This window comes from Aspergillus oryzae, chromosome 8, assembly GCF_000184455.2.
Source record: "Aspergillus oryzae RIB40 DNA, chromosome 8".
Lineage (NCBI taxonomy): Eukaryota > Fungi > Ascomycota > Eurotiomycetes > Eurotiales > Aspergillaceae > Aspergillus > Aspergillus oryzae.
Genome location: NC_036442.1, coordinates 726,408 through 739,058, shown reverse-complemented (window position 1 = coordinate 739,058; position 12,651 = coordinate 726,408). Strand labels below are relative to the sequence as shown.

At 50.3% G+C, this 12,651-nt stretch overlaps 2 protein-coding genes across 2 annotated transcripts; both read left to right on the top strand.

Moving 5' to 3' along the window:
• Window positions 1-6,600: 6,600 nt before the first annotated feature.
• Window positions 6,601-7,662, top strand: AO090103000213 (intradiol ring-cleavage dioxygenase; the record flags this gene model as incomplete). The annotated part of the gene is made up of 1 exon (XM_001826753.1): window positions 6,601-7,662. One exon carries the CDS (start codon window positions 6,601-6,603, stop codon window positions 7,660-7,662), a length of 1,062 nt encoding a protein of 353 aa, XP_001826805.1.
• Window positions 7,663-9,562: 1,900 nt separating this feature from the next.
• Window positions 9,563-11,465, top strand: AO090103000214 (GMC family oxidoreductase; the record flags this gene model as incomplete). The annotated part of the gene is made up of 3 exons (XM_001826754.1): window positions 9,563-9,905; window positions 9,968-11,182; window positions 11,251-11,465. 3 exons carry the CDS (start codon window positions 9,563-9,565, stop codon window positions 11,463-11,465), a joined length of 1,773 nt encoding a protein of 590 aa, XP_001826806.1.
• Between the last annotated feature and the right edge of the window lie 1,186 nt (window positions 11,466-12,651).

The following is a 12,651-nucleotide window of genomic DNA, read 5'->3' as shown; positions in this document are numbered from 1 at the left end:
GATGAATCCTAAGAACGTTACTTCTTCTTGGTGGAAGTTGCACTTGGACAGCTTGGCGTATAGATTTGCCCGCTCTAGGCGCGACAGCACCTCGCCGACGTGCCGCACGTGTTCCTCCTCGGTCTGCGAGTAGATGAGGATGTCGTCCAAGTACACGACGCAGTAGTCATCCAGGATTCCTTTCATGGCTTCGTTGATGTACGCCTGGAAGGTTGCTGGCGCGTTACATAGGCCAAACGGCATCACCGTGTATTCAAAATGCCCGTAACGCGTTCGGAACGCCGTCTTCCACTCGTCGCCTTTCTGGATGCGAATTCGATGATATGCGTCTCTTAAATCAAGCTTAGTGAAATACTTTGCTCCCACGAGCCGATCCATCAGCTCGTCGATACGAGGCAATGGGTATCTATTCTTCACGGTCACGGCATTCAGTCCCCGATAGTCAACACACAGCCTTAGCGAGCCATCGGGCTTCCGAACGAAGAGCACCGGCGCTCCGGCTGCGCTGGTGGAATGCCTGATCCATCCTCGTTCGAGCATCTTGTCGAGATATTCCCGCAACACCTGTAATTCATGCTGCGAGAGGTTGTATAGGGGTCCGTATGGCGGAACTCCCCCTTCTACCAATGGTATCGGATGTGCGGCCTTCTCATCCGGAAGCTCAGCTGCTTCTTTTTCGGAAAAGACGTGGGCCCACTTTCTATACCGAGGTGGCAGCTCCGGCGGCCCGTCGTCGGTATCCGGCCGGTACATAACCATCATGGTAAGGGTGTGACGCATCGTCTTTGCAAACCGTTTGGGATTCTCGATAGAGATCTTTGGAGCTTCTTTTCGGTAGCGCCATGTTCCCGCCGAGAAAACGACGTCGGGATCAGCGTGGCGCATCCACTTGCGTCCTAAAACAATCTGATAGTCCGGGTCTTGGAGGTCGGTAATGTAGTACTCCATCTCGTACCCCCTTGTCTGGTTCTCCCAATCGGTTACTTGGGATTTTACGATCAGCTTGCCGTAGCACGGCGCCGGGGTACCGTCCGCGTACCGCACGCGCACCGGTGGTTGGAGATGATCTTTCGACACGGTGATCCCGTGTTGGAGTAAGTATCGATAGGAGATGAAGTTGTCATCGGCCCCGGAGTCTAGTAGTGCCTTCACCGTTTGTACAGTGTGATCCCATCCCCCTATCGGCTTAATATCGGCGCTGATACTGGGTGATTCTTGCAGTTGTAGCTCCACCGTGCCGAGGATAGGGAACGCCGTAGGTTCTTTCGGGTGACGCAGGACTAAGAGCTCCAGAGGCCGCAGTTCCTATTGTTCGCGGGAGGCATCTTTCCCCGGCGCGCCGTCGGCGGCCTTGGGGCACTCCCAGATTCTGTGGCCCATCTCGTTGCATCGGAAACAGCGTCCCTCTTTCTTCTGCCAGTCCCTTTTGCGCTCATGGGCCGCCTGCGTGCCGTCATTCCATCGACGGGCTTTGAAAGGCGGTTGCCCGGGCGAAGAGCGGCTGCCGCGGGGACGCGTAGCAGGGGTTTCGTTTTCACGAGGGCGTTTCCTGCCTCTGTTAAATCCAGCCGGACCCTGGTTTCCCCCGTCGGCGCGCTTTCGGCCGCTTCCTTCACTGTCGCGTAGACTGCGTTCACGATGAAGCATTGACCAATATTGGATTGCCATATCGTGTACTTCTCCCAGGGTTTGTGGCTGGCGAGCCGCGCGAGTGATCTCCCTCTGGACCTCCTGATCGAGCGTTTGGATCCACGTTTGAGCCGTGAGAGAGTTATTTGGGAAGGCTTGCCATACTTCTAAGCTTCGGGCACACCATTCGCGCATGTTTCTTCCGTTCTGTTTCTCATTTATGAGGCGATACGCGACGTTCCGATGTCGGTCCGCCTCCGGGTCGACGAACGTATAAAGGAAGTCTTTCATCTCTTCCCAGCTTGGTTCGCCGAGGCTTTCTCTTTTCAGGCGCCACGCCTGTTTGGCCTTTTCGCCGAGGTAGCTGGTAGCGTACAGGACTTTGTCCTTATCGTTCCGCTGGGCTGACGCACTCGCGGCGAAGTGGTCTTCCATATCCGCGATGTAATTCTGTACTTCACGTATAGTTTTGCCTTCGAAAGGGGTAGGTGCAGCCAGCTTGAGACCGCCGAACCCGTTGTCCGCGGAGCTGGTCTGCATGATTGTTTTCAACACCTCAGCCACCCGTGCAATCGCGCTGAGCGACAACATTGGTTCTTCGCTCTGGCGCTCCGACGTCGGTCCCCTTTCGGGAGTTTCGCTTTCGTCCTCTTCGACGATCGGTTCCATTGGGACGTCGGAGGTTCGAGCATTTTGGGCTGCCGGGAACTCCCTCTGGGAGACTCCTTGGGTTGCGGATGACTGAGTGGCCGTGCCGTCGGCCCCCTGGGGGTCCACCGGCGGTAAGGCGCTCGAACTTCGTGTACTGACCATCTTGAAGTCGTTGGGTTGAAGCGATTCGAACTGTAAGCGCTCTGCCGGCGTACTACTATCTATAGGCGGTAGGCCTGCGGAGCGCGGTCGGCCAACGGGCTTCAGGAAGGCAGTACTAGGAAGCTCAAGGTTGTTTAGGATTGTATGGCAGTTCCCCTATCTAGTATAACAGAACGAATCGCTTGAGGATCGGAATCCTCTGCGCGATTCTAACATAAATATATTTGTGCGTTACGTAAGCCAACGGCCCGCTGGCGGCTCGCCTGCGGGGGATCTAGTTGCCTGAGGCAACCCGCCGTTACAGTATTTCAAAGGCTTATGCTGTAGAAGTTACAGCGCCAGGGTGATCGTTCTATATACTACAGTTTATTCCTTTTCATATTCGAATGCCAGTAAAAACTCTCAGGTTCAGACTGATCCAGTGACGATGATTTCCCGAAACAAGACTAGTGACACTCACGTGTAACGCTATTCCCGAAGTGGGGCTAGTGACTCGTCCATTCCAGAATTAAGATTCAATGATCACCAAATGCATTATACTTTTGCGCCAGATTTCTACGTGAGACCCCTGAAGAATTGTTTAGTATAAACCTATCGTTGGGTTTGCTACTTGGCAATGACGGAGTTTAATCGTACTCCGCGAGGTGGCAGGCATAGGAGTGCATGCGATCTATGTCGGCACAGAAAGGTACTGTACATTGAGTCCGGACGATATCCCGAATCCCGATGAATGACTTATCAACAACTGGTACAGATACGTTGTGATCGCGCCCAACCATCTTGTGAAAATTGCTTACTGGCGCGAGTGTCTTGTACCTTTACTGTGAAGCCATCTGAGGCGCGTAAAAGCATAAGACAGTAAGACACATATTGAAGCTGCTTTCTGAGTTCCAATGGCCTGAAATCATCCCATCTAGGCGTCTCTCAGAGACTCAACGCCATGTAAAAGATCTTGAAAACTTGATCACCAACCGCGACGCAGGCTCCCGTGGTCCAGCGAAAGCTTCGTCTACTCATCATTATTCCACGCAATCTCATTTTCATGACACGGCTAACTTTGAGAATGCCATGTCTACATTCCAACAGCATTTGGAATATTCTTGGCCCGGAGGTGATCGGTCATCCCACAGGGCCAATTTCTGCTCTGCAATTTTTCACCACACTGGTTCTCATTTCGACCTTGACGAATTCTTCAGTCAGGCCACGGGCTCGTACCACTCGCAATACGGGATGGAAGACAAGAAGCAAGCGATTTCTCAATGGCCTGACAAGCGTTTAGTCAGGAATTGTATTGAGTATTATGATCGTAAAGGGCTTTACTCGGTCTTTCCAATAGTCGATATTCGTGTGATCCGTGAGCTCTTCGACGCAGGTGTGCTAGACGACCAATCCAAAGCCAGCCCTGTGGCCAACAAGGCATGTCTAGTCGCATTCACGGCCCTCATAGCTCAGCTACATCGCCACAGTCCAATGTTCGCGAACGCCAAGCCAGATACTTACGTGCGCGCAGTATTATCGTTGTTACCGGACTTATTCATGGAAGAGGCTGACGTGAGAACATTGGAAACGTTCATTATATTGGTAGGTGGCTGAGGTGCGGAAATGGAACCAGTGTCTAATTTTTACAGACAATATATATACCCCCGACCGGGCAAAGCTATCCAGCCGAGATGATGCTTGCTGCGGCTGTACGCATCCTGTATAAGCTTGGTGGCCACCGACAACGCGCCCCCAGTGAGAATCACGGGACGCACAATCATTATCATATACGGTCGCTTTTCTGGCTCAGCTATTGGATGGACAAAGAAATGTCATTACGAGCGTGCCGCGAACCGATGATAAACGACGCAAGCTGTGACTTGGAATTGCCGTCCACCTATGTCTCCCAGTCCTCAACTTATCAGTTCCTACAGGCTCCCCTATCGTCCGACATACTATTATATCCTTCCGATCTCCGCCTTGCCTTGATCAAATCGAAAATCTATCGTCTGCTTCACTCCGAATCGGGCCGTGAAAAGCCCGAATCTACCCGGATGCAACGTATCCTTGAGTTAGATCAAGAGCTGAGTGCCTTGGAGTCGAGCTTTCCTGCACATTGCCAACCTCATGTTTTCGCAACACCGGACTGCCCTCTATACGCGTTCCATGATCTTAGCATGCGTGGGGTGACCTTGCACTTGGACTACTACTATTGTGTGAAAAGAATCCACGAGGCAAATGCCGCCTCCGGCACGCAGTACTCCTTTTCGTCGGGGATGGGCCTTTCTTACCAAACGTCCCGATGTATGTTGCTATATATTAACCAAGTGCGGACTTTTATAACTTGGCATAGTTTCTGGTTCGTACCAACCGATATCCCCTCGCTATTCCTATGTACAAGCATGATTGACCTTCACGGCAGGATATATGCTCAATGGCTGCTATCGGCTGTGATATCTCTATTTTATCACTGTATGGCCAACCCCACATCTTCTACCTTTTCCGGGGATCTTGAAATTCTCGAAAATACACGAGACATTTTTACTTCTTTGATGCGCAATACGGAAGAGGGGAAGTGTATTGCGCCGTTCTATATTACCGAGGCTTTTGTTGACAAACTGATCCAATTCGCTAAGCAATCATACATGAGAGCAACCGCTATATGAGCGTTAACGTGTACACTACCTTTTCTCCGATACGTTACAATTTCCTGACTATAATATGACTCTGACAATATTTCGAAGGAGGCTGGTACACTTACGACTTCCGCAGCTGCATAGTCAACTAGCTGGAACTTTAACACGAGGCAAGAGTGATCAAAAAGGCCCTTCTGGTTGGTCTATAGATACATATGGAGAGTTGATACCCAACCTCACGAGTCATGCCGCGGCACAGTACATCAAGGATACCGGAACAAATGCCGTTGTTTTAATTAGCTTCAGTTGTTCATTGGCGGCATTAAGCCGACTGTGGCCTCGATGATCTACGTGCTTGGACTTTCAAACCGCGGACCTCGAGGACCTCGAATTCCACCATGGGTCCTCGAACCTGCGCTCTTGGCAGACCTTAATTTTCCAATCGACTTTCTCATGTACATAGACTCCCTGATTGGCCTTCAACGCCGTATGGAAAGGTATGAAGTGCCGGGAAATCTGAGTGCAGCTCCACAGGTGAAACGCTTAATCACAACAGAGCAGCGCGCCAAGAAACACCGTCTTCTTTATCTGGACCCGCGAGGAACGTCCGAACCAATCGCTTCATTGCCGCTGAATAAGCGGGCCGTTTTCGTGCCGAGGCATGAGATGCCAAGCCCAGATAACTAAGCATGCTTACTTGCTGACAAGACTGAATCTACAGTAGGGAAACTCGTCTTCACTGCCTATGAGCGGAGAATTCTTACTAACTAGCTCAACATGATCGGGTTCCTACATATCTGAAGAACTTACAGTGAGTATTACCTAGACATCAGTAGGGGGCACAAATCGTGCATAAAATGCTTACTGTCTCTAGAGAATTACAATACTACGCATGGGCCTCATCACAAGCCAAGTAATCCCTCGGATTTGGTTTTCATAGCATGTGCTCCGAGTTAGAAATTAATCATTTCTTAATTGACACTAGACAAACTCGGTCATTTGTCGCTTTCTTTTGTTACGTGGAAACTTGGAATGTGTATACCCCAGCGAGTACTCCTGCAGACATAGATGCATAACAAGCTGCGCCCCAAAACAAAGGCGGTCTTGGCTGCAGATCTTGTGGCTCTCCGGATTCAATCTACTGCTCCAGCAGCCCCACTATACGGACCGTGAAACCCAGTCACGTTCGACCCATTCGTCATTCCAGGAGCGATTCACTGTGATAGGTTGCGAAATGCTTTTGAATAATGATTGACACGCTGCGTTACCGTATTCAGAAGGTCAAGATTCGTTCTGCCTGTATCTCGAACATTCAAGCCGGAGTTTGCTGACGACGATGGTGACGAACGAGGACGGATCTAATCTATCGGCAGTAGACCTTGGTAGAACATGGAATCCCATCTGCTCATGGCCCCGCAAGTTGGATAATGAAGATTGGGGTATATATTGGGTTACTATCGTCGGCATCGGGATGACAGTCACTCAGATCCTTCTTTCAACTGTTCACCGCCAGTGATATCTTCCTGTTGTTCCGACCCTCAATATGCAAATTATTTCTTTGAGCAAGCTGGCCATTCTAGGCCTGGCCGGCCTGGCAATTGCCCACCCCGGCGCCCACGAGCCCAGCTCAATGTCGCACTCCGCGAAGAGAAGCTTCCTCAACAACGCAAAGCGTTCCCTCAGCCAATGCAGCAGCCATCTGGAGCGCCGTGGAATCAACGACCGGATCCAGGCTCGCCGTGCGGCCGCATACGAGATGTACCGCAAGCGCAGCATTGATGCTCGCGATTACAACCCCTCCGTGAACACCTCGCACCACTCTACCCTTGATGTGACCTCTCAGACCACCGAGGAAGAGCTGTTCGCCAAGAACCCCGTGTGTATTCTTTCCCCGGAAGGAGAAATCGGACCTTTCTGGGTGAAGGGTGAACTGGTCCGGTCTGACGTCCGCGACGGCGAAGCCGGTATCCCGATCATCATGGACGGCCAGTTCATTGACATCGAGACATGTGAGCCTATCAAGGATCTCTACTGGGACGTGTGGAACTGCAACTCCACCGGTGTTTACTCCGGTGTCCAGGACTCTAGCAATGGTAACGGCGATGACGACTCCAACCTCGACAAGACCTTCCTCCGTGGTATCCAGAAGACCGATGCCGAGGGTGTCGCTCAATTCAAGTCCATGTTCCCCGGTCACTACGGCGGCAGAACCACCCACGTCCACGTCGTTGCCCACGTCGGTGCTACCCAGCTGCAGAACAACACCATCACCGGCGGTCACGTCGCTCACATCGGTCAGCTCTTCTTCGACCAGGATCTTATTTACAAGGTCGAGGCTACCTACCCTTACAACACGAACAAAGTCTCCATCACCACCAATGCCGATGACCATGTCGTCCAGGATGAGACTGAGGACAGTGCCTCTGACCCCTTCTTCGAGTATGCTTTCCTCGGTGATGCTCTTGAGGATGGTATCTATGCTTGGATTACTTTGGGTGTCAATGTCTCCGCCAGCTATGATACTAGCTATGCTTCTCTTTTGACTTCCTCTGGTGGTGTCTCCAACTCGAACAGCGGTGGCCCTGGTAGCACTGTTAACCTCTGAGCTGTTATGTCTGTCCTGGAAGCAGACTATTGATACCACAACATGTGATTGTATCTGTGTCCATTTCACTCCTTTCCTATTTCTGGATGCACACCATGTTATATAGTCATGTCGCGTTCTTGTATCTAAACTTTACCAATAGTACTTGAAGTCATTGTTTTAACCAGTGCCCTTTGCAAAAATGTAGTAGAGAATTACTCGGCCTTAAACTTGAGAAGGTTAGACGTAATCATAGGGCGTACTATGAAAGATCACTCTATTCGAAAGCCTTCACAGCCCAAGCTGAAACGCACTCCTACTCAGCCGGCTAAAGATTCTGAACAGCTCATCCGCCCCCCAACCTCCTTACATCACGTTCTCCCCCAACAAGATCGTTAACGGACTTCACCACTCACCAACATCGCCCATATGGATTTATTCACACGTCACATATAATTATCGGTTCTCAGCATGAATCCCTTCTACAAGTTAACAGGGTCAACTAGTGACGCAGATGTCGTCTTAACTGGGTCCCATGCCGTGCTCAATTGCAACTCCTGGGTATTCTGGTTCGTGTATCTATATCTCCAATGGAACGATCAACAGAACGAAGACTTACAAATTGCACGTTCAAAAGGTAAATCCCAATTGTACCCAATCCGATCCTCCTTCCTGACCCGGAAGCACCGACGCGGCTTAAATTTAGCACATATTGAGCCACAAGGCTATTGTTGTTAGGAATGTATAATAGGTAAATATACTCGGGTAATGTTACTCTGCCAAGTAGGAATATATTGGCGGGGGGTTCTCGCTGGCGGTTGCAAGTGGGCCGGGATATGTGTGTATGGGGATCCCAGCTGAGCCCGAGAACCAACACGGGTTTTCTTTGAATTTGAACCCGACCTGCGGAACACTCTATGCAAGATGTAGGGCTACTCAGCGAAGGTAATTCATGTTGTTGGATCGATCGGAGAGTATAATTACGCTTGACAGTTCGAGCACCTCGCTGGGCAAAATTGACATGCCGGGCTTCCGGTATCAACGAGTGCAGAAGAGAGTACTTTACTAGTCTATTAATATATTGATATTCACGACTGATTCAAAGCCAGGCACAAGGAATGCAAAAGAAGTGAAATCCAAGTGATTATAGGGACCGTTGGCTGATATTTCTAAATCGTCGCGGCTCTTTGATAAGGAATGTGATGCGTAGAATCTGGGTACAAGGATTCTATGGGCTATTAGGAGTGGATTATAGATTTTCACGTGGCCCCTGACGAAGAACACGATGAAATCACTAGACACTCCATGGAACTGGGAGGGAATTGATAGACTTTTACATCGGCGTCGCTATCCGGAGAAGAAGCGGACTTGCCGTTTCGGAAGACCGGATTTAGATGGATTTTTAGTCCGGCGTAGCGCCCTAAACTCGGCTTGCCGTTCGGATTTACATTGGTCCCCATCTCGGCCCTGAAATGGCCGAGCGGCAAGATTCGAGAATCGGGATGAATAATCTTTGACTAAAGATGAATCAGTATGTTAGCTATTGATAATCAAAGGTTAATAAGGACCAGACCCTTGGTCTATTCTACAAAATATCCACCTTTGACGGAGCTTCCCGCAGTGACCTGCTGAGGACCCATATTTATGCAGTTTGATAATCATGACAGATCAAGTTTCGGAATTTGATTCAGCAAATGCGCCATTCTCGCTAAGACTATGATATTCCGGATGTTTCAACGTTTCTACATGAAGCTGATCAAAATCTTAAATTTCGACCCACTTGAGGTTTTTCTATGCACAATAGACGCAGATAGTCCGTTTGAGTGTATATATAAAGAGACAGATACTGACTCTGATCATAATGTTGATCATCAGTTTGATATTCAAGTAGACAATCGTTGAGGCTCGACCCATCCTCAAGATGCTTTTTCCCTCTTTTGTTCTGGCGACCTTGTCGCTAGGGGCAGCGGTCCGAAGTCATGCTGGCTCGCCCTCTCACTATGATTTTGTCATTGTCGGTGGAGGCACCAGTGGATTGGTCGTCGCCAACAGACTCTCAGAAATGAACAATGTCACTGTGGCTGTCATCGAGGCCGGAGAATCAGCACTGAACAACTTCAACGTGTCTAACGTCATGGGCTACAGCACCGCGTTTGGGACTCAGGTCGACTGGGCCTACAAGACCGAGAACCAGACCTATGCAGGAGGCCTGCAGCAGACTATCCGTGCTGGAAAGGCTCTTGGTGGTACGAGCACGATCAATGGTAAGTTATAGCCTTTTTAACAGAAACACAAAACACTTTTGTGTTGACGAACTTTCTCGTAGGAATGTCCTATACTCGGGCCGAAGACGTGCAAATCGACAATTGGGAGGTGGTCGGGAACAAGGGTTGGAACTGGAAGAACCTATTTCAATACTACAAGAAGTCGGAAGGCTTCCAGGTGCCTACCAAGGACCAAATCGCTCATGGTGCTAGCTACAACGCTAGCTATCATGGCCGGAACGGCCCTCTGAAGGTTGGCTGGCCTACCTCCATGACCAACAGTAGTGTCTTTCCCGTCCTTCAACAAACCTTTGAGAAACTGGGCGTTCAGTACAACCCCGACTCCGAAGGTGGGAAGATGGTCGGATTCACTGTCCACCCCGACACTCTTGACAGGGAGATGAATGTTCGCGAAGATGCTGCCAGAGCTTACTACTGGCCGTATGAAGCCCGCTCAAATTTGAAGATCATCTCGAACACTCGCGCAGACAAGGTCATCTGGGCCAATGCCACCCAGGGAGAGGCTGTTGCCGTGGGAGTCGAGGTCACCAACGCTTACGGCACGGAAACGATCTACGCTGACAAGGAGATCATTCTGTCGGCTGGTGCGCTTCGATCCCCTGCCCTTCTCGAGCTGTCTGGCGTGGGAAACCCCGCGGTCCTCAACAAGTACAATATCCCCGTCAAGGTCAATATAACCACCGTCGGCGAGAACTTGCAAGATCAGACCAACAACGCCCTCACCTGGGAAGGCGTCGAGACGCTGACTGGCTTGGCGACCTTCTCCGTTTTACCCTCCGTGAACCAGCTCTACGGTGACAACGTCACTGCTCTAGCTTCCTACGTCAAGTTCCAACTCGTCACCTATGCAAAAGTCGTCGCCAGCGCCTCTAACAGCGCCGTCAAGGAAGCCAATCTCGTAGAGGCTTTCGAGCGCCAGTATGATCTGATCTTCAACTCCCAGGTCCCCTACGCGGAAGTTGTCTTCGCCCCCAGTGGGCAATCGTTCTCCGTCGAGTACTGGCCGCTTCTCCCCTTCTCCCGCGGCAGCGTCCACATCCAATCCGCGAACGCCTCCGACCTTCCTGCCATCAACCCCAACTACTTTATGTTTGGGCAAGACGCTGAGGCTCAAATTACGGTAGCGCAATACATCCGCAAGGCTTTGGGTACTGCGCCTTTGAGCGGTCTTGTGGGCGATGAGGTTTCCCCCGGCCTCGACGTGCTCCCTGCTAGTGCATCCAGCTCCACTTGGACCAAGTGGGTTGAGGCAAACTGTAAGCGTTTCTCCTTCCTCTGACCCCACAATCTGTAGCATAATCGCTAACCTAGCCTACCATTTCAGACCGAACCAACTACCACCCCGTTGGCACTAACAGCATGCTTCCCCGCGAGAAGGGCGGTGTTGTCAGCCCCGAGCTCAAGGTTTACGGTACCAAGAACCTCCGCGTGGTCGATGCTTCAATCCTGCCGTTCCAGCTCTGCGGCCACTTGACCAGCACTCTGTATGCTGTTGCCGAGAGGGCTTCCGATCTGATCAAGGAAAACTATCGGGCTTAGGATGTTCAGCGGTGCGCTAGGTGGCTATCGTCGATCGTCCGGACAGTTCAAACGGACACGGCAAGGAACTTCCAATCCACAACTTCAACTGATTGGAAGCATATCCATCTGTGAGCGACTTTCATTCCGACGATATGGTCTGTAACAGATACTTGTATATAGGGGGAGGACCACTTGAACCCTCCCTGAAAAACATAGCATTTAGACTTTTTACTCCCCCATATCTAAATAATTAATATTTGTTCATCTTCATGATCCGATCGGTCTCAACATCTTGAATACCCATATGCAGACACATATACCTCCGTTGCAGAGTACCTTGTATATTCTTTGACCTGCTTCCACCTCCTTTCGGAAAAATCCAGGCCATGTCCCTTCTATCATCACTAAAAGATTTACTCGGCTGCCGCAACCTTCTCCCAAAGCACAACAAAACAAACGAATATGGCACGAACGGCACTAACAAGAAGCCAAGTAATGGTGGAAGCTCGTCGCCCCAAGAGGCTTCCAACATGACGGAGTATAATCCACAGTCTTCGAGGTCTTTTTCATAGCTATTAGGGTTAGACAGAACCTGCCTCTCCGGGTTTCATCTCCGGTGCATTGACGACGTACGAGTTCCATGTTGAAGGATGTTTTTCTTCTCGGAAGTCTAATAGGCGACAGATTTGCCAAAGAGGGTGTCGCTAATTGCCTCAATAATCGCAACTCCTGATTGCCTAAAATCGCAACGACTAGATTACTAACTGTTTTATAAAGTCCATTGTTATTTTAGGCTCGTAGTAAGCGCATACCACGACCAACGCTCATGACATGAAAGTACAAGATCTATGATATCTAGAGGCTTGTTTACCTCCTGGGTTTCGAGCTATAACCTCAACAGGTCAACTCATGACTTCAATATCCAAATCTGTACCCCATCCACGGTTATGCTGATGCCTAAAATACAAGCATCCCTTCCTAAAGACATGGCCCAGCGTATCGACGGCCCTTCTTCATGTTTCAAGCCTGCCTAGTCCGTGGTGGAGCCGTTATCAAGCATGCCCAGATTAGAGAGAAGCAAAAATAGAGGGCGATCGATGACCCACTTTCGGGTTCGGGTTCGGGTTCGGATGCGGACCATCAAACCCTGACTTAACTATATTAGACTCACCACGATAACAATTAGGCAGCTACACATAACATG